We start from the raw sequence: 23516 nt of genomic DNA, 5'->3' as shown, positions 1-23516 counted from the left end.
GGAGGGATAGGTGAGAGGCTGTTGTTTGCAGCTCAATTTCTGTAATTTCAATAATGATAAGAATTTTTATGTTTTACTAAAAAACGCCATTTTCTAGATAAAATTTCAACAAACAATATGTGAATGCACCTCTTCTCTTTGTTTCACTTCTTAGAAAGGCTTCCTAACCACAGCTTTAAATGAGATCTCTCTCTTCTGCTTTTTAGGTGCAAAATCTGCTGCACTGTTTACGCTTCCAAGAGTGCCTCCTCCCCCACTTACAAAAAAAGAGCCCCACCTCTGGAATCTCACAGTTTGAAGGGTAGACACCAACGACAAGGTGGTTTGGCAGATGCTTGGGAAGTTGTTAAATTAGGAAAGTTCTTGAAATCTAGGAAAAATAACAACTGTATTTTTTTTTCTCTCTTTCTTTCTTTCCTTCTTTCTTTTTTTTTTTTTTAAATTCTCCACAGATTTATTGAGAAATAATTGCTCTTTTATTTGTAGCTAGATTTAAAGGTCAGGAAAACTGTTTCCTTTTTAAATAGCATAGAGGCGCTTGAATACTACTAATGCTATAACCTACAGTTATCCAATTATACGTTTCATTGAGGGATTGGCTGGAATCCAGGTGCAGTGGTTAGAATAAAAGGCTCCCTGTCATTTAAGTCTATGCGAAATAGTTCACTGCTTGCAATTGAATCTGCAGTACCTTATCTATTATGCTTAAAAAAAAAGAAAAACAAAAAACTGGAATGCTCACAGTGTGTATAATTTCTAGAGTGCTCAAGTGCATGAATAACTTTGACTTACAGGCAGGTATTCTGTATTGAGAACTTTTATTTTTCCACTTAGAAGTTTGCTATCTTGTGGAAATCCTCTTCTATGCCATTATTTTCCTATTGTTTGCTTTGTGTATTTGGTATGCATAGTTTTGGTGGGAAGGGTATTGCCAGAGGCGTTCTACCCTAATTTTACAATAACACTGAAATGGTCTCTCCGTACACATTTTGTGAGTGGAGTCATCAAGGGAGACTGACACAGTATCTAAGCAGCACTCAGTTTAGCTCTTGTATGTGTGGCCCAGGCTAGCAGTTCTTAAATTTGAAAGCAGTTGAAAAATTAAATATAAATGGTGGCTGCGCTTCCTGGGATTTGTCTAAATTTGAAAATCCAAGTTCCTCTGTGATACTTGCCTAATTTTATGGGTTTCCTATGGAAGATTTTATCTTTAAGACTTTTGCTTGCCAAACACTTTTCTCTAATGAGTTCTCTTCCTCTCTTCATAACACTGCTTAAATATTCATACAACTTTGTTCACTTGATCTTTCCCTCTTGGAAAAGATGAGAAGAGCTAGAAATCCCCTTGTTGTTATATTAAGATACTCTCTTCTATAATCTCAGCAATCCTTTCCAAAATGAATTTATGTTGAAAAATCAACCAATTACCATACTATGGACTCCACTACAAAATCATGGCAATACCAGTAAGAAGTGCACTGTTGTCATTAAGATGCAGATCTTGTTACCGTTACCTCAGTCTTTATCTCCATAGGTTATCGATACCTACGGCTTAAACTACTACACCTCTGGAACATAGGTTTGATGCAGATGGCCACTTGAAAACTTCAGCTACTGTGTTTGCATGGACTCTGAGAAGAGCGTGGTATGGTAAGAAAACATTGCAGTCTCTGCAGTAGCACGAAACTCAGAGATTATTTATGCAAAAAAAGTTGGCCAAGTACCCAGTAACACTAAGAGTGACATGCACTGGTTGGAACATTTACGTGTCCCACTGATAAGCCCCCAGGGAGCTGGCAACAACATATTTCCCCCAGGCTTCACCTACGGAGTTTTTGCCCATGTGGAGTGGGGCCGTTTTCCATGCTCTTCCTGTTTAATTTTTCTTTGACAGTTTTTCCTTTGGGCAAGTACTGGCCCAGCTTATCTCATCTATAGCTCTTTCTTGCGTCCTCTTGCATTCACACTGCCCAGGAAACAAGTGGGTGGACTTAACCTATGGGTTAACACGAGGGTTATGGCTTGCCTCTATTATTCTAAGGTATGTATCATCCCCGATTCAGATACTACACTGATATAAGCTACATAAACGCATGCAATAAATTAGCAGGAAAGTTTGGTGTGGGCTGAGACAAGGTCACTGGAATGGGCTGCCAAGGCTGTCTTCCCCCACACCAGCAGCAGGTCTGTCTCTTTACATAGCTTCTATCTATGTACATCCATACATAGATATATCTGTTTATACAGCTAATTGGCTTTCTAAATCCAGAGTATTTTACACTTTCCGCAAGTACAGTAAAGAGATTTCTCCAGGTGTGAACTTCATTTTTTGTAGTTCTGGCTCTTGGTGCCCCTGGGAGGCAAGAAGAGAGTTTGAGACCAGAACTGCAAGACATTGGGTACAGCAGGCCCAGAGAAGGTCAGATGGGTTACACTGGGGCTGCTGTCCCACGAGAGACTGCCACATCTCACGCCAGACAAGTGAAGCAGACAATCCTGTAACTGGCGAGGGCAGAAATTCAGCAGCCACTCATATTTTGGAAGCAACAGGTCAGGAGTTCTTTGTCTTTTTTCTCCCTCTTCTCAGTGGGATAAAATGAAATATACAGGACTGTCCTCAAAAGTTTAGTGACAGAAAAATAGGGAAAAAAACTTCATAGATCAAGACTCTTCATCCTCAGGAAAAGGAGATGTAAAACTTAATCTTGCATACCCGCAGAAACCCCTAAATACACTTCTTGTGGATATCTAGCGCTCCTAACGCAGCACCTGACTTTGCGAAGGGGCTCATGAGACAAACTGCTGCTGTAATTAAAGACTGAGCAACTAGTATTAACTGCTCGTATTTTTAGCAGCGTGTTGCAGCAGTTGATAGAATGCCACATCACCAGCGTTCGGATTACACAGGCAGTCTCAGGCTAGAAGAGATATTAACAGATATTCATCTGCCCCTGCAGATTGTCATCCTGCTGCCTCTTCATGTGAAAGAAAGAAATAGGCGGTAGGCCTGAAATCCCTCAAAGAGGAGCCTGTTAGTGTACAAGAGTGGCTTCACCAAGGGCAGCGTGGCTGTGTCGACACTGAGCAGAAGCCTTCAGGATCAAGTGTGCCAGCTGTCCCTGCTAACTGCAGAAGTGCCTTCAGGGGGACAAGCTGTTGGACCAGGGGTGAAAGCACAGGTGCATCCCCTCTTGTCACAGTTTTAATGTAAAGATCGTAGAGATATTTTGAAGCCCAATTTGACAGGAACAAAAAAGCAATGCGTTAGCATATCAGCGATCCACAGAAGTCTCACAAAACATGAATAAAACTAAGAGGGCAAGGTGTAAATATAAATGTCCTTGTTGGTTTATTGTTCTTTGTATGTAAGAAGCTTTATTGTACAACTTACACAACTTTAAAATGGAAAATGGTTAAAAATGTTTACAAAAAAGCATGTCCTTAGAAAATTATGCTAGCAAAAACATCGGGAAGAGGGAAGCAAAAACAAATCTTCAGTTCAGTGTGCAAACATTTTATAAAAATAGAAATACTAACTCTACAGGTAGCATTTCATGATAAATTATTTAAATAGCGTATCTACACAATTATGTGATTAACTATTACAAGGGCAATGAGAAAAATAATTTATAAAAATACAAGCAACGGTATACAAGATGACAGAAAAAAAATATAACACAACATTAGAAATTGTATTTGACATTTGTTTTTTTTGTTTTTTTTTTTTTCCAATGCCGTTTCCTTACTGGGAATACATTTTCTGCAAAGAAATTTTGACTATGTACAGCATTAACTTTAGTACTACAGTAGCTTTAAAGTTTATTAGACATTTGAACTCTGCTTAATCCAAAGGTTTTTCTCAGTCACACAACAATGAGGTAATATTTGTACGTAAAACTTTCACTGTGTTCATTTCTTCTCCTTTTTTTGAAAAGACAAGGAAATGTTATAGGTATAAGGATGCTGCCCCTTCTGTTGGGGAAAACAGTCTTCTGTTAGTGTACATCAAGCCCCCTCCCTCGTTTGCAAGGAGCTCCTGAAATTCTGTCTGGTCCGTGAAGGATTCCTTTGCAGCTGCACATTGCAAGTTACAATAATTAGTGTGCAGGGGCACAAAGAGCCCATTCGAACAGTTACTGATTGCAGACATTGTGCCCCTCTCTGCAAGCTCCTCAGGGCAGGTATTCTGGTTTCGCGTCAGCCCCACTGACCAGTAGTAAAGCGCTGCAGACACTTCCCAGCACTTAATAACCACTAAGATGTTAAACGGCATTCCCTCGTCTCTAGCGCTATGCATGGGAGACAGGAATGGCTACCATCTGAAGGGACTTGAGTTCTAGCTCTGGGGAACAGCTGCCTGCCAGGCTACAGCCTGCCTTGCACAAAGGAAGGAAAAGCCAACACTGAGCTCAGACTGAGAAAAACAAACATCCCAATCCCCACCCTGCCACTTTTCCCTGTGCCTCAAAGCCTTTATGGGAAAGTTGCTCTTTGTAACAAATACATCACCATTATCTGCTCCAGACAAGAGTTTTTCCTCAACTAAAACCCCTCTAGTTGCAATATAGAACAGAGTTAATAAATAATCTGTATTTACAATCTTACAGTCATGAAGACTTGTAACAATGATTAGGTGGATAGTCTTGACGCATTTCTTGTTGTTTTAATCAATAATCCCTCAGTCATTATAACATCAAGGATATGTAAAAATAAATATTTTACAATTTCAGCATTTTATCTACAGGCCCCTTCCCCTCCCCTCCAAAGAAGTGAGGGGTTTAAAGCGTCTATGGCATGTAGAAAAGGAATGTTTTCATTACTATTGTTTTTGTGCCTTTTTAACCATAGAGAGTGAAGCACATGCTGGTTTCCTGAAGGACAGCACAGTGCTAGCTGAGATGGCGGTGCTTTCTGGCACCGTATCTGAAAGAAAACGTTTAAAGGTAAGAAAGATCTGCATCTAATCAGGAACAAACAGAATCTAATTGCAAATCCCAGTTCTCCCAAAGCTGGTGTGATCCAGTGTGCCAGTTTTTATCTTCTTTCCCTTTCCCACCATGGAAATCAGTTTTAGGATCTCTGTTTTGTCCTGTGTAATAGAACAGCTGATCTAGCTCACCACAAATAGAGTAAAAGGCTGTGTTTTCATCTGAAAGATATGACATATAGAACGATAGTAATTTCTGCAAGTTAAACAGATGTAAACCAAGGTAGCGCAACCCTCATTAAAAAAATTCCTCTCCCCCATTAAGAAAAGACTTAGAGTTCACCCTCCCACCCAAAAACCCTTTTCCCCACACAATGAAAGGTCTTCAGTTTAAGTAGTCCACAGCACATCCAAAGATGCTCTTTTTACAAAATGCTACTCCATGGGACCTCCAGTTAGAGAGGCAGTGACACTGCACTGTGATAAACAGCAAACAAATGTCTTTCCTACTGAAAGAAGTGTGCTTGTTCAGTGAAGACAATTCTCATTTGCAAGACACATTTGTTTCCTTCCACTTCAGCAGAGGTCAGATACCAAGTATGTTCTCACTTTCATTCTCTCAAAAGCATTCTCTTGAGGCAGGTCATGTGTTTTGAGTCCACATTTACGCAGAAAGAAGAAAGGAAGGAATAATATAATGGTCCCAGGATTTGTAAGGCTAAACGTTTCAGAAGGTGCAATACCAGCATTTTTAAATAGTCTCTGGATCCAGTAACCTTGTGATTATGGATCTGTGAAAAAGAAAAAGTAAGATATTTAAACATTTCTATGTATTATGCATGATTATGTCTAAGACATTAATCCCTAGAGACTTTTGTAAAGAGCATATTGGTAAAGAAAACTGAAAGTGCTTAGGTACTTTCTTGAGTTAGACTTTAGAATCTAGTCTGTGTAACCAGTATATAATGAAGACACAATTTAAGACGACTGGGGCACCTGGAACTAGTCATATGACCTTATCTCCACTGAACCACAGAGTACAGTATATGGACAACCTTCTACTTTGCTTGCTTCTAAGCAAATCAGTTTTTTGCATGTCAGACACTACTCTCTTGCTCGCTAAAGTCATTATTTTGCATTTTCACCTTGGACTTTGTCAGCTGTGTTGATTCATTCTAGTCAGGATTTTAAAGGAGATCCAAGTTCCAGATACGAAATGCACCTTAACATGGTTTCCTGATACTTTGAAATAACAGGATAGAAATACACTTAAATTTTATGCATTTAAAATTTTAACTGTGAAGAGTTTATCAAGAAAGATCACTTTTTCTCTTAGCTTGTGTTTCTTCATTGATCCTTTCTATTTTTCTTGAGAGCACCTTTCTTGAACTGTTTCATTTATATGGGATCTCTTAAATACAATATCTCCCTTACCTCTGCATTCATATTTAAGATCTGAGAAGAACACCATTTCTTGAGAGAAGACAAATAATCCTAGCCGACCACCAGCATAGGTTTTATCATAAATGGGTCCTGAGTCTGCCATGATTTTCTTCCCTTCATACATTACAACCCTACGAAGAGACAACATGTCACTCATCTTTGACAAGCTTCTGTTAGGTTTATCTTTACAGACATCCACTTTCCTTGTGATAATTACTTAAGATAAAAGGATGATGCTCACCTGATGTAACCGGTCTTTGGTCTGTGGCTAAGGCGCCATCTGTATGCAGTGAAGTCTTTCCAGCCTATGTGACGAGGGTCATGCCACAGAGTTCTCACCTAGGAAACAATATTTTTTTATTAACCAAAGGCCTGAGATAACACAGCCATTATTTTGACATGCAGGTGCCTTGAGCATCATCATTATGACTAGTACAGACTTAAAGTAAGTCAGTAGGCTCTGTAACGGGGTCTTTTGAAATCAACTGCATTTGAATTTACTTTTAAATATGTAAATAGGAAGCTACACCACAATTCCAGAAACAATTGATTCACTGCTGCGGGAAAGCTTGTCTGCAGCATACAATCCTGTTAGTTTTGTACAGTATTTTGAATGGTTTGGAGTAATTACAGAGTTATTGGTCTTTGCCAAGACGACTATGCCATACTGATCAGCATGTGCAGACCCCCTGTAAGTCTCTAACAGCCTGCCTTACAGTGCAGAAGAGCAGGTTATCAGAGTGCCACTCTTACCTGGCCAGGAGTGTTTCCTGTGTGCCACAGAGCATTACGAAGGTGTTCTCCCGGGCCAGTGGTGGAATTCACAACTTTGATGGAGAGACCCGAGTAGCCTTGAGCTTTAGTTGGTGTGGAGTCCCAGTAAGACTGGGTGATCTGCTTCCACATGACAACATAGAAACGACTGCTAGATTGGTAGCCAAATACAAAGCCAGCGTAATCATCATCCCTTTCTGTATTGATGAAGAATGTGCCACTGAAGTCCACAGCATTGAATTCATCAAAACCTATGGGGGTATTAAGGGAGAAAGTTTTAGGCATTGCTCTTTTGTGATTCTTAAACAATTCCTTAATAGTTTCTCAGATTCTCCCTTCCCTGCCCACTCCCCCAAACCAAAAACTAACAACAGTGTAATGCCTGTTAGAGTTAAAATTGTCTCTTACCAACTGCAAGGCCAGGGTCACAGTTGACTGTCTGAACCAGTTCTTTACCCTGGTGACGAACCACCCAGTTTGGATCATTTTGGGATGTTCCTTTGGGATCCAGGGGAATCATCTGAAATCTTCTGAAATCAGTCTCACTAATGTCCACATTTTCAGGGCAGATATCATCTATGTCTGGCACATTGTCATGGTCAAAGTCATCTTTGCAAGCATCTCCACGTCCATCACCTACAGGACACAAGTAATTTCACCACTGTATCACCACTGTTTGCTTCCAGGTCTTACAACTTGAATTTGAAATCTTAATTGCAGATGTGACTGCGCAGGTGCTGCCAGCAGACACACTACAGAAACCACAACAGCTACTGTATAAATGCCCCTTTGCTCCAGCCTGATAGTGATTTAGGAATAAGTTGTGTATGTGGCTATTTTCACATTGCTCTTTACTCCTGAGGAGCACTATAAGAACAGTATAGACATTCTATCTTTTTATTACTTGTAGGTTTTGTAATAATGTAAAAAAAAAAAAAAAAGGCATCAAGCTAATGGAAGATACTCTTAGAATGTTACTGGCCATCTTACCATCAGAATCAGCTTGATCTGGGTTGGCAACCAATCTGCAGTTGTCTTTGTCATCAGGGATACCATCATTGTCATCATCATGGTCACAGGCATCACCTTTTCCATCCTTGTCATGGTCAGCTTGATTGGCATTGGGCACATAGGGGCAGTTATCAAGATTATTTTGATGGCCATCTTCATCTATGTCCTGGTTATTGTCGCACTGATCACCTATGCGGTCAGAATCAGTGTCTTCCTAAGTAAGGGAAAAAATAAAGAACATTTAAAAAAGCCACTTAAAAAGAGGCTGAAATAGGAGTCTGAACAGCTAGAATTAATTGGGATTTCTGCTTGCTTTAGCAAGAGCCAAGATGGATGTAGTGAGGCATTAGGATTAATACACTCTTACAGCTGGCCATGCTAACTGCTTTTGGGCTGCTTTCATTGCCCTGGTTTTAATTTGAATCCACAGCAGCAGAAAGCAGTGTGGTCATCAGCTTCTCTTCTCCCTTCTGCCATGTGACTCTTCTGTCACTAGTCTGCCATACCAGACACAGGGTACTTTACTTCCCACCTTCACTGGCACCTCCCTGGTTCCAAGGGTCAGATAAGGATAATGCTACTCTGTACCTACCCAGTAGAGACTGTAACATTAAAATATAGTCTACCAAGTCTTGGTTTTACAGCTTTCACACCATGTCATAATTTTCTTTATCATAAAAGCTGATAATGCTCTCCATGCTCCCTGACTCATCAGTCAAGATGGTTATTCCCTTAAGTGGTCAAAGACTGCATGAACTGCTGGGCTTGCTGATCCCATATTTTAGTCAGTCATTTGCTTAGTCACCTTCTGAAATAAAAGGAGAATCCAGGCATCCTGAAGTTGCCTCAAGGTTTAGTCTAGTAGTCTTGTCACTACTGGTGGATGACCTTGGTATTAGCGTAGGCAGAAGGCATACCACACAGTTTGAATAGCCACTCATTCTGCCATTGAAATCTAATATCTCCACTTCTAGAACTTGATTAGAAAAGTGTCTGAAAAACGTTTAGACTTATATTAAGATCTCAAAGTGCTAAAAGAAACGTTGCCTGTAAGTCATGGAGAAGAAAGTAGAAAGAATCTTCAGGCACTTTCCACCCTAAGGTGGGGAAGTAGTGAAGCAAGTGACAAAGACTAAGAAATTCTATATTATCTGTTAAAATCCTTCAAGTAACACTGCTTTTAGGCTCTATGACCACACTACACTGGATTCCACTGATTTGCAACAGCTTTTCTAGCCCTTCGGACATTCTGATTATGTCCCTGAAGCTATTAAACTTAAAGCCTGTGCCATCCTGTCAAGTACAAGGCTGTATCTACTTCTGCCTTCAAATGTTTTTGAACCAGTAAGTTGTGAGAGGCTGGATTCCCCCACAGGTTTTAAGTGTCAGAATATGCCTTTTCCTTAAGAGAAAAGTAACGTGTGCTGCCTTCAACTTACTGTTAGAAAAGTTATATTTCAAAATGCAGCTGTTTCAGCCTTAAGGACAAAGGTCAAAGAACAACTTTGTGTTCAAGTGAAGACAGCACTACAGGCTAGGTGGGTACTTCTACCTACCTAGGTTACGTACAGTGCTCCCAGGAATTTCATATCCTTACTATGAGAATCTCCACAACTGACAAACCTAAGAAATGTTTAGGAGGCAAGTACATGCAGTAGTCTCAGAGATCTTCACTAGAGTTACTTTTCAGAAAATACCTAGCACCTGTTTGAACTGTGAGGGCATGTTATTTGATACAGGCACCATTTGGCAAATTAATAAGAATGATTTGTGACAAGTCAAATTAAAGCTGTAACTTGTTCAAATGTTTTCTAAACTACATAGCATACTACCTTTTTATACTATCAGCCTTCTATTTATATAATGCAAATCCCTTACCTGGTCAGGATTGTGTTCCAGTGGACAGTTATCACACTGATCTCCCACACCATCCAAGTCTGTATCCCTCTGGTCTACATTGTAGACATATTGGCAGTTGTCCCTTTCATTAAGGACCCCTACAAAATTAAGGAGAGTTCATGAATGAAAGTCAAACGTTTAAATGCTGCAGAGGACTGTATAAAGCCAGCACACACTTAATAAATTTCTGAAAGCATTTTGAGCAGCATTTGAAAGCTCTGAAACTTGACTCATCACTAGCTCTGCCACACGCTTCTGTTCCTACTGCCTGTGCCAGCAGAGCTAGAATTTAACTGTGCCAAAACGTGTATATTTCAAAGTGAATTTCCATTAGCTATAATTGTTACTTCAGTAGTCTTTATATCCTGAGACCACTAAAGCAGAACTTTTGGGTATTCAGGGATGAAGTTCTGGTAGGAAATTGGTGGTACATTTGATCAATTTGTGATTGGAAAACCATCTAAAGGCCTGATTAGAAGCCACCTACCATCTCCATCAATATCCACTGCACAGGCATCTCCTTCTCCATTGTTGTCGGTGTCAGTTTGATCAGGGTTGTGATTGTAGGGGCAGTTATCACACCGGTCACCAACATCATCCCTGTCATAGTCATACTGCTGTGGGTTGTAGATGAACGGGCAGTTGTCCTGCAAGAGCGAGAAAGAAGTCAAGCTTTAAAAAGAGTCAAAGTAAAGCTTAAACCAGATTCTGCTTATGCTTTTACCACTATACGAAAGGAGAAATGAAAGGCAGGGAAACAGTTAAAACTGGAATGCTTCTATCTCAAAACACCCCACTGCCTGCATGAGTGTAGGAACAGCTGAATAAAGATGAAGATTCACTTCCAAAGCTCAACCAGCTGCAGAAAGTTTGCCTGCATAGTTATGCATATCTAAAGGTTTCTAGGATAGCTGTCAGTGCCAGCAATTTCCTATGGTCCCCTTTTAAGATTAAGGTCAGAAGCTAGACCCCAGCCTTAGGAAGGGGAATGGGAGAGCTACATTCTCAAAGGCTGTTCTTTTGTGGTGTCTTACCCGGTCATCAGGAATACCGTCATCATCGTCATCATTGTCACAGGCATCACCAATCCCATCCTTATCGTAGTCTTCCTGCCCAGAGTTGGGCAGATTAGGGCAATTATCCTAGATAAGGACAAAGCACACAGATGTGTTTACTCCTGGTGTGATTACAATATTGATTTTAGCAGGTAACATCTAATCATTAGGCAAAATAACAGCAGCTCAATCAGGTAGGTGTAATCTTACTGTAGTTCTCTCAGTTTTAGCTAGTCATTACTGTGAGGATAAGTCTTAGAAAGCCATAACTCAAATAATTTTTAAAACAAAGATTTGGCCACTTTTGAGAATCTCACCCTCTTTTTCTTCCCCTGAAAATGGATATCTGTCAGAGCAAAGCTGATACAGGTATAGCCTGAACTAGATTCTTCCTAGAACATTTATAACAAACATTTATAATTGTGTCAGGCTTCAATTTTTCCCCATATTGCAGGAATATCTAGAGCAACAGCAAGAGCCTCCTAGCAATACCTTGACAATGGTATCCCTACACAGAGGGATATTTTACCAGTTTTATTTGCAGAGAGGATAGTTTAATAGCTCTAACTAGACAGGTTTGAGGTATAAAGCAAGCCTCTAACATATTTTGTATATTTTTCAGATAGACAGGTTGTTATTATGGTAGATGGAAAAACAGGATAAACTTACTTTTTTACAGTGGTAAGTGGCATTGGCAACACAAACAAGGTTCTCATTTGGCCATCCATCCAAGTCAGTATCTTCTCCGCAGATTATGCCGTTGCCAGCATAGCCTGGTTTACATTCACAACGATACATGGGGTCACTGAAGTGGCCAAGGTAATTGCATTTGGCATTCTTGTTGCAGTCATGTGTTCCATCTGTGCATGGATTACGTGGCTTGCAGACCTAGAAGACCACACAGAAATTAAATCCACTGGAAACATATTTTTATCCCTCCTTTTCTCCCAGAGTTTCAAATAAAACATGGACAATACATGCTTGTTTTGATCAGAGATCCTTCAATCGGGAAAAAAAAAAAAGAGAAAAACCTCATACATTACTTCCTTCCACTCCCCAAATCCAGTAGCAGTCTTAGCACTAATTATTATTTTTTTCTTGTTTAAACCTTATTTATTTTCAAGTGAAACCAAGCACGAAAGTAAGCAAATACTGATTAAATTACTCCCCTAAAATTATGTGTAACATCTGAACCCCCCATGGCAAAGGACAGTGATTTTTAAAACTCATTTTGAACTCCAATAGAAACTGCTTAATGCTCCTCCTGTTCTGAGTCACAGAGGATGGTGTTTTATTAAATGTACAAAGTCCTTCCCTGAAACGCATAGGTGCTTTCTGTTGTTTAGAAACTTTATGAGATTTCATAACCCAGAACAGTTCTCAAGTTGACAATACCTGTTTGTTAGCCATGGCATCCTCAACACTGCGACCGAATGGCTGTGTCCCAGTGAAACGCGGTGGACAAGGCAGACAGTTGTACCCAGGTTCAGTATTCTCACACCTGTGCACTCCATTGAAGACAAAGCAGGCATCAGGAACCTCTTTGCACTGAAATACAAGAGTTTGAGATAGATGAGAACAGGGGTTAGCGTTATGAAACACTGGGATTTTATTCTCCCTTCCCATTTTCTTCCACTCCCTTTCAAGAAGCAAACTGTAGTCTTCTTACCTCATCAATATCTTGGCAGTGGACACCATCACCATGGTAGCCAGCAGGACAGGCACCACACTTCCAGGAACCATCAGGGGAGCTGGTACACGTAGTCCCTGCAAAGCAGGGATTGGACAGACACCCATCTGAAAAAACAAATAAGGAAGTGTTAAGATGAGAGATGCTTACCATGCTACTACAATACTGTATTTGGCCAATATGCCAGTTTAAAATTGCATAGCAGTTGTGTTTTACAGACATATGTCAAATATTTTTAATCAGTATTTGCAAGATTGTCCACAACCTTCAGATGTTTATGGGACAGGACAACAGATACTCACCAATTGGACAGTCCTGTTTGTTGCAGACCTGAGTCCCTCTAGCTTCACCTACGCATGTCTTCCCACCATACTGAGGCTCAGGGTTATTGCAGAGACGGCTACGTTTTTGAAGTCCTCCTCCACATGTCACTGTGCAAGCATCCCATGGAGACCATGGTCCCCAGTTGCCATTAACTAAAGGGAGACAGAAGTTAGAAGACATGTATGGCTTTAAATTTGGTGCTACAACTAGTTTCTACCTTCCTAAGGACTATTACTTTTGTAGTGAGAGCACTTCAGACATTGTTCAGACATAAATAACAGAAGGAATGGATAGAATTAATGGAAGAGCCACAGAAAACAGTGTAGTTTCAGCTGAAATTAACCTGTGAGGTTTTACCTAGCCCACCTCTAAGGTTAAAGAGAGAACATTACTAGAAATAGATTATATAGCAGCTACTCAGGAAGTTCACTGTTTAAGCTACAGAACAGTAGTTACCACCTGGACACACTTACTTGGGCAAGGATCTTTCTGGCAGGATTTGTTTTCTCTTGCCTCACCCTCACAAGGTTTGCCATTCAGCTGCGGTACTGGAGAGTTGCACAGACGAATTCTAGTGATGATGCCCGTGCCACAAGTGACAGAGCACGATGACCATGGTGACCAGTGACTCCAGCCACCATCCTGTTTAACTACAGGAGAGAGATGTCTGTTAGTAATAGAGTTTCTGGAGAACAGATTTCAGCTGCACAGCACCTAGGACATAGCTAGTACCAGAACAGTACCAGAGACTCCATATATATTTGGTAGTCTCAGCACTGTCACAGATCAAGTTGTTTTGTCACTAGAGAAGTCGCAGACCTAAACTGGCCTCAAATTTTGTCCTGGGAGCAGTGCCCAAACATGCCTATTTACTGCATTAACAATCTGCTCCCCTTTACCTTATTGATGGAAGTCCTTAAAGCTAGAAGCCAGTGCTCCACCCCAGTGACAGAGCTACGCTGTAATCTTTACTGTTAACATTAAGCCAATGAAAATGGCCTGTGTTTTATTACCAGTGTGAGTAGATTAAATACTTACATCTCTTATCGCACTCCTGAAGGTGGCAGGTCCGAGTCTGTACAGAAGACCCTTCACAGCGGTTATTGAGACTGTCACAGGATCGCCCTCTCTGTTGAATCCCATTCCCACAGGTCACAGAACATGAAGTCCATTCAGACCAAGGAGACCATCCATCATCTGCGTAGTCGCTAGCTGCAGAGGGATGCAGTTCCGTTACAGCTCTGAATATGACTCCAGGTATGTGTTTTTCAATAGCCTTTTCTCCCACCCCTCTCTCCACAAAAAAAAAAAAAAAGAAAGAAAAGGATACAACTGTCCTCAAAAGCCACCTGCATCTTCCTTTCTTGTACAATACAAGATAAAGGCCATGAACTCAAAAGTTGCAGTGCTCACATGCATCACCTAAGTGATTAACCTCAAAGAGGCATCAGGCTAACCTTACTCCAGTGGTGCAAGGTTATATCCAGTTGTGGTATAGTTTAGAGCAGCATGTGTCTAGCTGGATGAAGCCAACTGTATAGAAGTGTGAAGGTATTAAGTACTTACGCCAGCATCGGGGGCAGCACTCTCCATCAGGCACAGTGGCATTGGAACAAGGCATGAGAGGACAGGACACTTTCCGGCATATAGTGGCAGAGTTCTATAAAGAATTGTGAGAATTGCAATAAGCAAGCGGAATATAAATGATGTCTGGAGTCTGGTTAAATGATAAAGAAATCTTTTCTGCAGCACTTAAAGACTCAATAGCACTTCTAAAGCACAGACCCTTGTATTTAGAGCTAATACAACCCAAGGGTACTCCCAGGTAATTTTAGTCAAACTTCATCTCATTCCCATTCTCACTCATTTTTCAGTCAAGAGGGGAAGTATTTTGGTTTTGCAGAAGTTGATCGAGAGTAGCTACCAGATGCCAGCTAAAGTAAAAGACTATCACGTGATATCCAAAGTACAAGGTCAGGCTTCAAAGGAATGAAACAAGAATGAGGGAGAAGCCAACTTTCTTTTCAGTTAATATGGATTTAAGCTGATTATATGGTAGAGATAAAATAAGTTCAGTGGACTCTGCTCAAGAGCCATGAAATCTATAACTTGTACTTAAAAGTCTTTGATCTTTAAGCCAACCAGGCAGGGTAAGAACACCCACCTCCAATCTCAATGAGAACTAAAGGGCAGCCCATAGTTTTGTCTCTAGAAGGTAACTGCTTGGTCAGAAGAATGCTCTCATGATTCCTATTTTAATCTCCCCAAGCAAGTGACCGCATTAAGACAATAACAGCTGACATTGAGTAAGAGGGTTGGTATGAAAGAGGCAAATGCAGAAGTCACAGTATCATTTGCTGACTACAAGACAAAAGACGCAGACCTGTAGAAGCAGACGCAGAACTTTGTGAGATGCCTCGAATTGCACATGTACAAATACTCAGCCTTTAGTTTCTAAACAGAGGCAGGCTAGTTAACCCACTCTTTAGTAGACTGGTGCTCCGAGATGCTTTTGCTAAAGTATATTTAGAGTTAAAGGCAGCAAGCAATGAGTTTAAAGAAACTCTGAAACTGTCTATTTTGGTGTACTTTTACAACATTCCACAGAAGCGGAACACAAAGCATAAACATCTTGCCAGGTGATCCTGGGATTTAAACAGCTAAACTGAAATCTGTAAGGGATTGCTGTTCCTTATAATCTGTAACAGCTAATAGGACACAGCTATGTCCTATGTTAGATGAATAAAAACCCTGTAAATTTGTTAAGAGCCTTAACGAGTACTGGAATGTCTTTTCCTACTAAGCCATCAGGAGGTTCAGTGGGGACAGAAGGTGGATCTAAACTATTCCAGGGGGCAAAGCTGATAGTACTATAGATTTATTCCACTGATGATGACGACTTTTAGTTTACTCATGGACCCATGTAAAGAATACAGGCATCCCTCAAATTCAGGAATTAAGTGTGCTAACAGCTGTATCAGAGTGATATTTTGTATCATTTTCTGGATTACTGCTGTTGTAACACTGTATGAAAGCTGCATTTATACCAGAGATCTAGTAGGATGAAATGAACTGAATAATTCTCTGGCTACTGTCATATGCCCAGTTCTGTGTAGGATTCACTCTTTCTAACAAAGAATGTCATTTAGAAAATCCTGTTAATTTCAACTCATGAATTTATATACAGAGGATTTATGAATGTAGGGAATCTTACCTGGCAGGTACATTCAGTGCAGCTGTCAATAGTCCACTCCTCTTTATTTTTGTGCAAGATGCCATTGTGAATGCATACTCCAGGAGTGATCTGGACCACTTTGGCAATCAGTTCATTTTCTTCAGTCTTAAGGGGAGGTGGAAAGGGAGGAGGGGCAGGGGAGAGAAGCAGAGAGAAGGTATTAGTAAGTTAATACAGAAAACACCCTTTTCCACAGAAGTCATGGAGTAAAGTTATTACTGTTTATACAGGCTCTCAAAGGGCAGGTTATAATTCATTCACTAAGTGCCAGTTAATGAAAGGTGCCATGAATTTAACCAACACTCACCACTTTGCGAACTCTGTCTTGAAGTGTTGTAACCATGGACCGGAGCCCTTGCAGTTCCACAAACATATTTGTTAGTTCATCACAGGAAAAACCACAGACTGCTTGGATGTCCTTTGTTTTATGGCCAATGTAATTAGTGCGGATAGCTGGGCTGGAACCATTGATGGGGTTGTCCAAAGTAATGATTGCACTAGTGGCTAAGAGACAAAAACACACATAAATGCATTTTTTACCACGTGCATTTATCATTCCAGGGTAACACCTGCTAAACAGCTGCCACCAGATTCATTAGGGTGCCTGCAGAAATGTAATCTTATTTCTCATGCAATGTGGATTTGCATGTCAGCATACTTCTGAGTTCTGTTTCAACTTGTCTTTCTAAGGTAACGAGGAATCTTATTTTTAATAGGTCATTGGATTCAGCAGATTGCAAACTTACAGCTGGAGCAGCCTTTGTTCCTCAGGATAGTTTCCAGAGTTGTTCCAAACACAAACCGCACATTCTGCAGCAGTCCCTGTGGACAGAGGAAGAATTACAGCTACTTGCAGTGACTGCGAGGGAAAGAAGTACAACTTGCATGAAGAGAGCCTGTAGGCGCTTACGGTCACATAAGATCATTATGAGTAATTTCATGACAGACAGATAGCAAAGTGAAATATGTTACTTTATTCTTCTTAGTGATAACAAGCCCTGCTTCCTAACATTCTCAGCCTTGACCACAAGGATCTGGCAACTCTCCAGGCAGGAAGGAACCCATGAATTTCTGAATCTCGTATAAGAACCTGAGCAATGAAGCTACAACTAGCTTCAGTGCCTTCTTATTGCTGCAGAAAGTTCTATCCCTGCAAATCTAATGCTTCACCCTTCAAATTCCATTATTAAAGTTTAGTAGATTTAGAGGTGGTCCATATCAGATGGACACAAACTAGTCAGTGGCGGAACCCTTTCTCCATGTTACCTGTGTCTTTGTAGCTATTTAGGCTGGTTGAGTAGCTAATGCACCTTCAAGGCAGATGACTGAAAATACTAGGCAAAAATGTAAGTGAAATTCTTACCTGGAAGTTGTCATTGACTCCCCCTTTGGCGATACGGAGCCTGGCACTGCTGGCCAGGTCCCTACTGAAGATGTTCTGGATGGGGATGTCCAGTTCAGCATTCTCCATTTTCTCACACCCTACATAGAGCTGAGCCCGGTCCTCCTGCACAAACAGGGTGATATTCTTCCAGTGTCCTGTAGCTAGCAAGGCATCCTCCACCGACACTAACTGCTGCTTGCCATCACCAGAAAGGCTCAGGTCCAGGGTGCCTGCCTTGCCATTCGATACTAGACTGAAGACATGACCAGAGCCATCTTTCTGTTCCACGGACAGCAGTGTGCCTCTACTCTTCTTGGCTTGCCGGAGAGTGGCCAGGAGGATGAAGCCCTTCTCAGCATGGATGGCATCTAGTAAGTCTTGGAACTTGGAGTCAGGGACAGCAGGGATGCGACTGGCATCTTCAATGCGGTAAGCAGGGCTGGAGGATTCCGGTCCCTTCACCAGGTACACCCCGGGGGCCCGGCGCCCAGCTCCCTTGCGATTGAAGCCGATGAGTTCAAAGAGATCAAAGACGCTGTTATCATCACTCCTGGACTCTGCAGAGAGATCAGAACAAGCATCATGAGCAAGGGACAAGAAGAGGCTGAGCAGGTGCATACCTCCCAGGATTGCTTAACATATTGGCTGGCGGCGCATATCACACAAGGTACACTGCCTCACATCAGAGCGCAGACAGTCGCTCTGACGGTACGGCAGTCCCACCAGGAGCTGCTGTGCGGCAGTACATGTGCATTCTTGTACAGGAGCCAGTCAGCGCAGGAGCGCCAGGTACCCGCTGACTGACACACAAAGGTAGCAGCCGTTCTGGCACCTCATTAGGCTCTAGCCGAGGAGAAACAGACAGCAGAAGCCCCAACTGTGATATTCCTGTGCTAGGACACAGCGAAGTGAGTTTGCTCCGTCCTGCAGGGTGACAGCAAGCACCGCAACCGCTTCTCTGTAGCGCCACAACAGCAGCCCACTGCCCCACTCCTTCTCCAGCAAGTTCCTAGATCACGTTCCCCTTTTCCTCTGCCCAACGCAGAGGTGGACAACCTCTGGAGACTCTGCACTTCTATTTCTGAACGTTACACAAATTCCACACCAGGGAAAGTTTCCTGCTCTAGCTGATGCTCACGTTAAAAAGTTTTTGTCCCTCAACAGCTTTGTAGCCCTTCACCACCGAAGACAGTTTCAGCTGCCAACACAGACACCCTGAAGTGTCTTTTTTTTTTTTTTAATTTTTGCCTTTCCCCAACCACTCAGAGTACCAAACCTGCCGGCTCCCCAGGACAGAGCTGGTCTTACCTGCGGTGCGCTTGGCCTCCGCGGTGCTGAGCATGAGGAGGAGGAAGACAGCAGCCGTTGGCCCCATGGCAAAGGTCCGTCTCAGCGCCAGCCTGGGGACAGTCACAAGGAAGAAGGTCACAGCGCTGCCGTCGCACCCAGGACCGACCGTCCCGCCACCAGCGGCTCCTGAGGGCTCCCCGGGGGCAGGAGGGCTGCGCGGCGGGGACAGGGCAGGTGGCCTGGGAGGGGGCAGCCAGCGCGGCGGCCGCCGCTTCAGCACTTACCTCCGGGGAGAGCGATCCGGGCGGGCAGCGCCGGCCTCCCGCACCTTCGGGCACCGGCGGGTAATATCCTGGGGCAGCCCTCGACTGTCCCGGCGTGGGAGGGAGTGCGAGCGGCGGTGGCGGGTCCCGGTCGACGGTGTGGAGCGGCGCTGCCGGGGCACTGCGGGCGCCGGGCGCCGCGCGCGCCTTTAACGGGTGGCTCGCATTCCTCGGGGCGCGGCGGGCCAATCAGCGGCGGCGGGGCAGGAAACGGGAGGCGGGCGCCGGGCGGCTCGGCGGCCAGAGACAACTTTCCACGGGGGCCGGGGCGGGGGGCGGGACCGGGACCGCCGCCGCCGCCGTCGTGCCCCGCCGGCCGGGGGAGCGGGCGGTCGCCGCGCCGCTCCTGAGGGGAGGTGCCGCGCCCGGCCGCACCGCTAGGGGGCGCCGCGCGAGCTCCCTTCAGGGCCTGTCCCGCGAGCTCCCTTCAGGGCCTGTCCCGCGAGCTCCCTTCAGGGCCTGGCCGCCGCTCATCGGCCCCGCGGCGCCCTGACGCCTTCCCCGCCAGCAGCGGGGCCCTCGGGGTCCCCCTCGTCCCCCGAAGCTGCGGCGAACCGCGTTTGGCACCCGTCCCCCGCCTGTTCCGCTGCCCGCCCGGCCTCACAGCTCTGGCCTCCGGACCCTCGGCTGCCGGCCGCTCGCACCCGCCCTAGCCCCGCGCTGAGGGGAAGGGTGCCCGGGCCTGGCCGTGTCCGCCAGCCGGCCGTACCCCCCGGACACGCCAGGGAGGGCCGCAGCCCGTCGCAGGTGTCTGCCGGCGGCCCGGCCGGGCGCGGAGCCGAGGTGTGCCTCAACACCGTTACCTCCGGCTGTCTTGAGTGACTTCATGAGAGCAATCTTCACTTAATTAACTCAGTTCACTTAATGAAAAGCATCTCTTCCTGCTCGCTCTTTGTAATACGCGGCACACAGGGCATTGGGTCCACAAAAGTGGCAATAACGTGAAGGCTCGTTGGGTCTTTCTGCCCACCCTCAGGAAGGACGCGGGCTGAGTGGCCTGAGGGAAGAGGGGAGCGATGGCCGGGGACGAAGGCGGCCGGAGGAACCGGGGAGCCTGGCGCCTTCCCGTTCCCTCTCCACTTGTCACTGGAGAAGGGTGCGTGGGGATGACCCTCGGGTTAACGACTTCACTTAAGGAATGAAGTGACTAATGCTGTCCTACAGCTGAGAATCTCCTGTAGTGACTTTGTTTCATGAACAAAATGACTAACACTACTTCAGCCAAGAATTCCCCACGTAATTCGTATTTCAGGTAAGAGGAAAGCTTTTAAAGGTTAAAAAGGCAGGTTCTCTACGTCATGTCATACTCTGTAAGACCAAAAGTGACTTGAGTGTGTGAAACGGCTTTGAAGTAAACGAATTCCAAAAATGGTTAATTCCTCTGCATTCCCCAGCTTTTGTGTGCTTGGCTTGTGCTCCTGTGGAAAGCTGAATGTCAGTGAACGAGAAGGATCTCGTCAGGCGATTGCGTGTGTGGTGAGGGAAAATTGGAGTGAGCTTGGCAACCCTGCACAGTCACTGAGTTGGACTCTAAACTGAACCGTGTAAAACAAATCAGGCAGTCGGACTGCCTAATGTATGAGGAGGCATTACCGCTCTACAGATTATCCCAGGAAATGCCTTGGGAAATTCTTGACCCAAAGAATGAGATAGCTTCAGAATTGTGTATATTAGGGTAAAGTCAAAATGATTGTCTGTCCTTTTTAATTTAAGAGATAGAGTATACGATCTGAAGTGGGCCTCTTTATTGTCTAATGAGTCATAGAAGAAAAACATCAAGTGTCTCAAAAAACTGAGAGAGAAGAGAGATGATGGTGATGATGAGAGCCCCTCTGGGAAAAAAAAATAAAAGCAAGAGAAAGAGAGAGAAAGAGACACTGACTGATCCTCCCTGGACAGGTCTAATTGACAGGTGGTTGTAATTCTTAGTGGTCCGCCACTAAGCCCTTTGTATACTGGTGAGTTTCTGTGATGGGTTCTCATGGAAGCCAAAGGGGCTTCTGCGCATGGGAGCTTGTGTCTTGGAGCCTGGGGTGTTATGATCAAGCTTTCTTCATGTGGCAGTAAGTCAAGCCAAGGTTAGATTTGAAAGGCAGTGAGAGAACCTCAAATGTGGTTTTATATGAAGCAAAGAGATTGGGGCAGGCAAGCAGGAATCATCCACTTCAAAATGAAAATTAATGTCCAAAATATATCTCTTATTTCGTACAAAGGTGCATGGATGAATCTGTAATCTTTTATCAGAATACTCCTGCTTGATAACTATTGTGAGATTTTGTAATTTGGACCCATCTTTAAATTTTAAAGAATGTCTTTAAAACATCAATTCACCTTCAAACTATCTGATTACAGTAGCAATACACCACTATGATTGAGGTCAAAATCTGACCCATAATTTCAGCATGTCCTACACTTCTAGGTTCAAATTCTTATCACAGTGTGTAAACCTAGCTTTGTTGACTTCTGTGGAGCTAATACCAAATTACATCCTTGTAGCTGATGCTGGAATTTGACACTTAGCTCTGCTCTAGTAGGCAAGAGATGACTGACTTGTTGAAACACTTTTAGTGGAATTTACCTGTTGTCATTTGGATGTGTTCAAGAATGTGAGCTCTGTTAAAACTGGTAGCTAGGGCTCAGGAGTGCATGGATGTTTTATGTGATTAATCTGTCGTTCACTCTCTTGCCCTCAGTCCTGGAGTCACACCCTTTTCCTTACTTTCTCTTGAGTTCAGGGTCCTTTTTTATTTTCATTGAATATTCATTGCAGAATATGCTTACGAGTCCAAAGCTTCTTAGTATTGCTTCATTTGAGACTGTAAAAAAAAGTAGTTGGAAAAAAGCAATGGATATACGGTAAGTATTTGGGAGAACATTGGTAATGGTTTCACTTCTGTGAGTGTAAATGTGGTGTCACTCCATTGTAGTTATTGGCTCAGACTTATTTAATATGTTCATGATACCCTCAAAATTTGAATAATTGATTTCTACTATTCATTTAATTGGTGATATATCCAGAATTAATTGTCACTCTTGCAGTTGCTGTACACAGAATAATTTTGCTTACTCTGTAAAGCCTTCAGTGAAAAATGTTGGAGCTTTTTATAAACTCTTTGACTTGAACAAACAGATTAATTTTCAGTGGGAGAGGTGGGACCAAAGTACTGAGAAGAGTATGGTTTCTGAAGTGCCAATGTTGGAAACAAAAACTGAGGAAGTGTAGAGCTGGATCTTCAACTTGTCTGAGCTCTGTAATAGCTGACATTTCATACTAGTTGAGATTATTTTGCTCCCTTCTTGTGGTCAATATCCTCCTTCTCAGCAGAAATCTGAAAATCAACGTGAATGTGCTATCATATCACATCATATCACATCATATCACATCATATCATATCACATCACATCACATCATATCACATCATATATCTTATCATATCATAGAGTGTTTTGTGTCCATAAACATAATGGTAAGGTACAAGAAAGAACAGCAGATCTGCTGCGATAACAATATGCAACTTTAAAAAAAAAGAATCAATTAGTGTGTTTTCAAGTATGGTTTGATGCTAGGGCAAAACACAAAGAAATATTATGTTGCTGTAATAGAAGTGAACTTTTCTCTAGGTAAAACCTTCTGTCTAGCATCTCTTTATAATGTTATCCCCTAGAACACAGAAAGAGATTTTTTTTTTCCTCATTTTTTCATTTAAAGTTACATAAATAGAAAAAGGAATCTTAATAACCTATGCTGAAACTGTAATTTAGGGGTAATAGGACAGACAATGTACATTGGAATGTTGCTACTGAAATGCATGGTATTAAAACAATTCACACCAGTTTATCTGATATGTTTTAGTCACACAGAAAGAAGAAAGCTTTAAAAATATACAATGTATCTTTTTATAAAGGCACAAAGTATATGAATATAAATATATGAATATATAAAAAATCAACTTCACAGCACTGAAGATACAGACAGTTTGCTTGTTTATTATCATTTTACAATTTAGCAAAGATCTAAAAAGTTTTTATGATGCATGAAATTATTTTAACATTTTTTTGGGGCGGAATTCATTTTGCCTACCACCTGAAAGGTAGACTTTTTGCCCAGGTTTGCTGGTCAGGTGATTCCTCTGTTAAATAGAGTCTTCAGAAGATCTCATT

At 42.8% G+C, this 23516-nt stretch overlaps 1 protein-coding gene across 1 annotated transcript; it reads right to left on the bottom strand.

Annotated features, from left to right (window-relative positions):
* Positions 1 to 3702: 3702 nt before the first annotated feature.
* THBS1 (thrombospondin 1) lies at positions 3703 to 19493 on the bottom strand. Its single transcript, XM_063331880.1, has 22 exons — positions 19317 to 19493; positions 19051 to 19142; positions 17722 to 18299; positions 17105 to 17180; positions 16666 to 16862; positions 16338 to 16463; positions 14690 to 14783; positions 14162 to 14335; positions 13597 to 13773; positions 13102 to 13275; positions 12779 to 12906; positions 12505 to 12657; positions 11779 to 11997; positions 11089 to 11196; positions 10542 to 10701; positions 10034 to 10152; positions 8135 to 8369; positions 7553 to 7780; positions 7124 to 7395; positions 6612 to 6709; positions 6362 to 6501; positions 3703 to 5718 (listed from the first exon to the last, which is right to left on the bottom strand). The coding sequence occupies exons 2-22, from the start codon at positions 19115 to 19117 to the stop codon at positions 5711 to 5713; spliced, it is 3531 nt and encodes a 1176-aa protein (XP_063187950.1). The 5' UTR covers positions 19118 to 19142; positions 19317 to 19493; the 3' UTR covers positions 3703 to 5710.
* Between the last annotated feature and the right edge of the window lie 4023 nt (positions 19494 to 23516).

The sequence above is a fragment of the Chroicocephalus ridibundus genome, chromosome 4 (genome assembly GCF_963924245.1).
Source record: "Chroicocephalus ridibundus chromosome 4, bChrRid1.1, whole genome shotgun sequence".
Taxonomy (NCBI): domain Eukaryota; kingdom Metazoa; phylum Chordata; class Aves; order Charadriiformes; family Laridae; genus Chroicocephalus; species Chroicocephalus ridibundus.
Note: the sequence above shows the minus strand (reverse complement) of the source record. Positions and strands in the feature narration are given on the sequence as shown.

Coding starts and splice junctions, on each gene's coding strand:
- THBS1 (XM_063331880.1), bottom strand. CDS start 19,117: ATGGGGCCAACGGCTGCTGTCTTCCTCCTCCTCATGCTCAGCACCGCG. Junction 16,464..16,665: donor AAGACAGAGTTCGCAAAGTG/GTGAGTGTTGGT, acceptor CCTCCCCTTAAG/ACTGAAGAAAATGAACTGAT. Junction 10,702..11,088: donor ACGGTATTCCTGATGACCGG/GTAAGACACCAC, acceptor TCGCTCTTGCAG/GACAACTGCCCGTTCATCTA.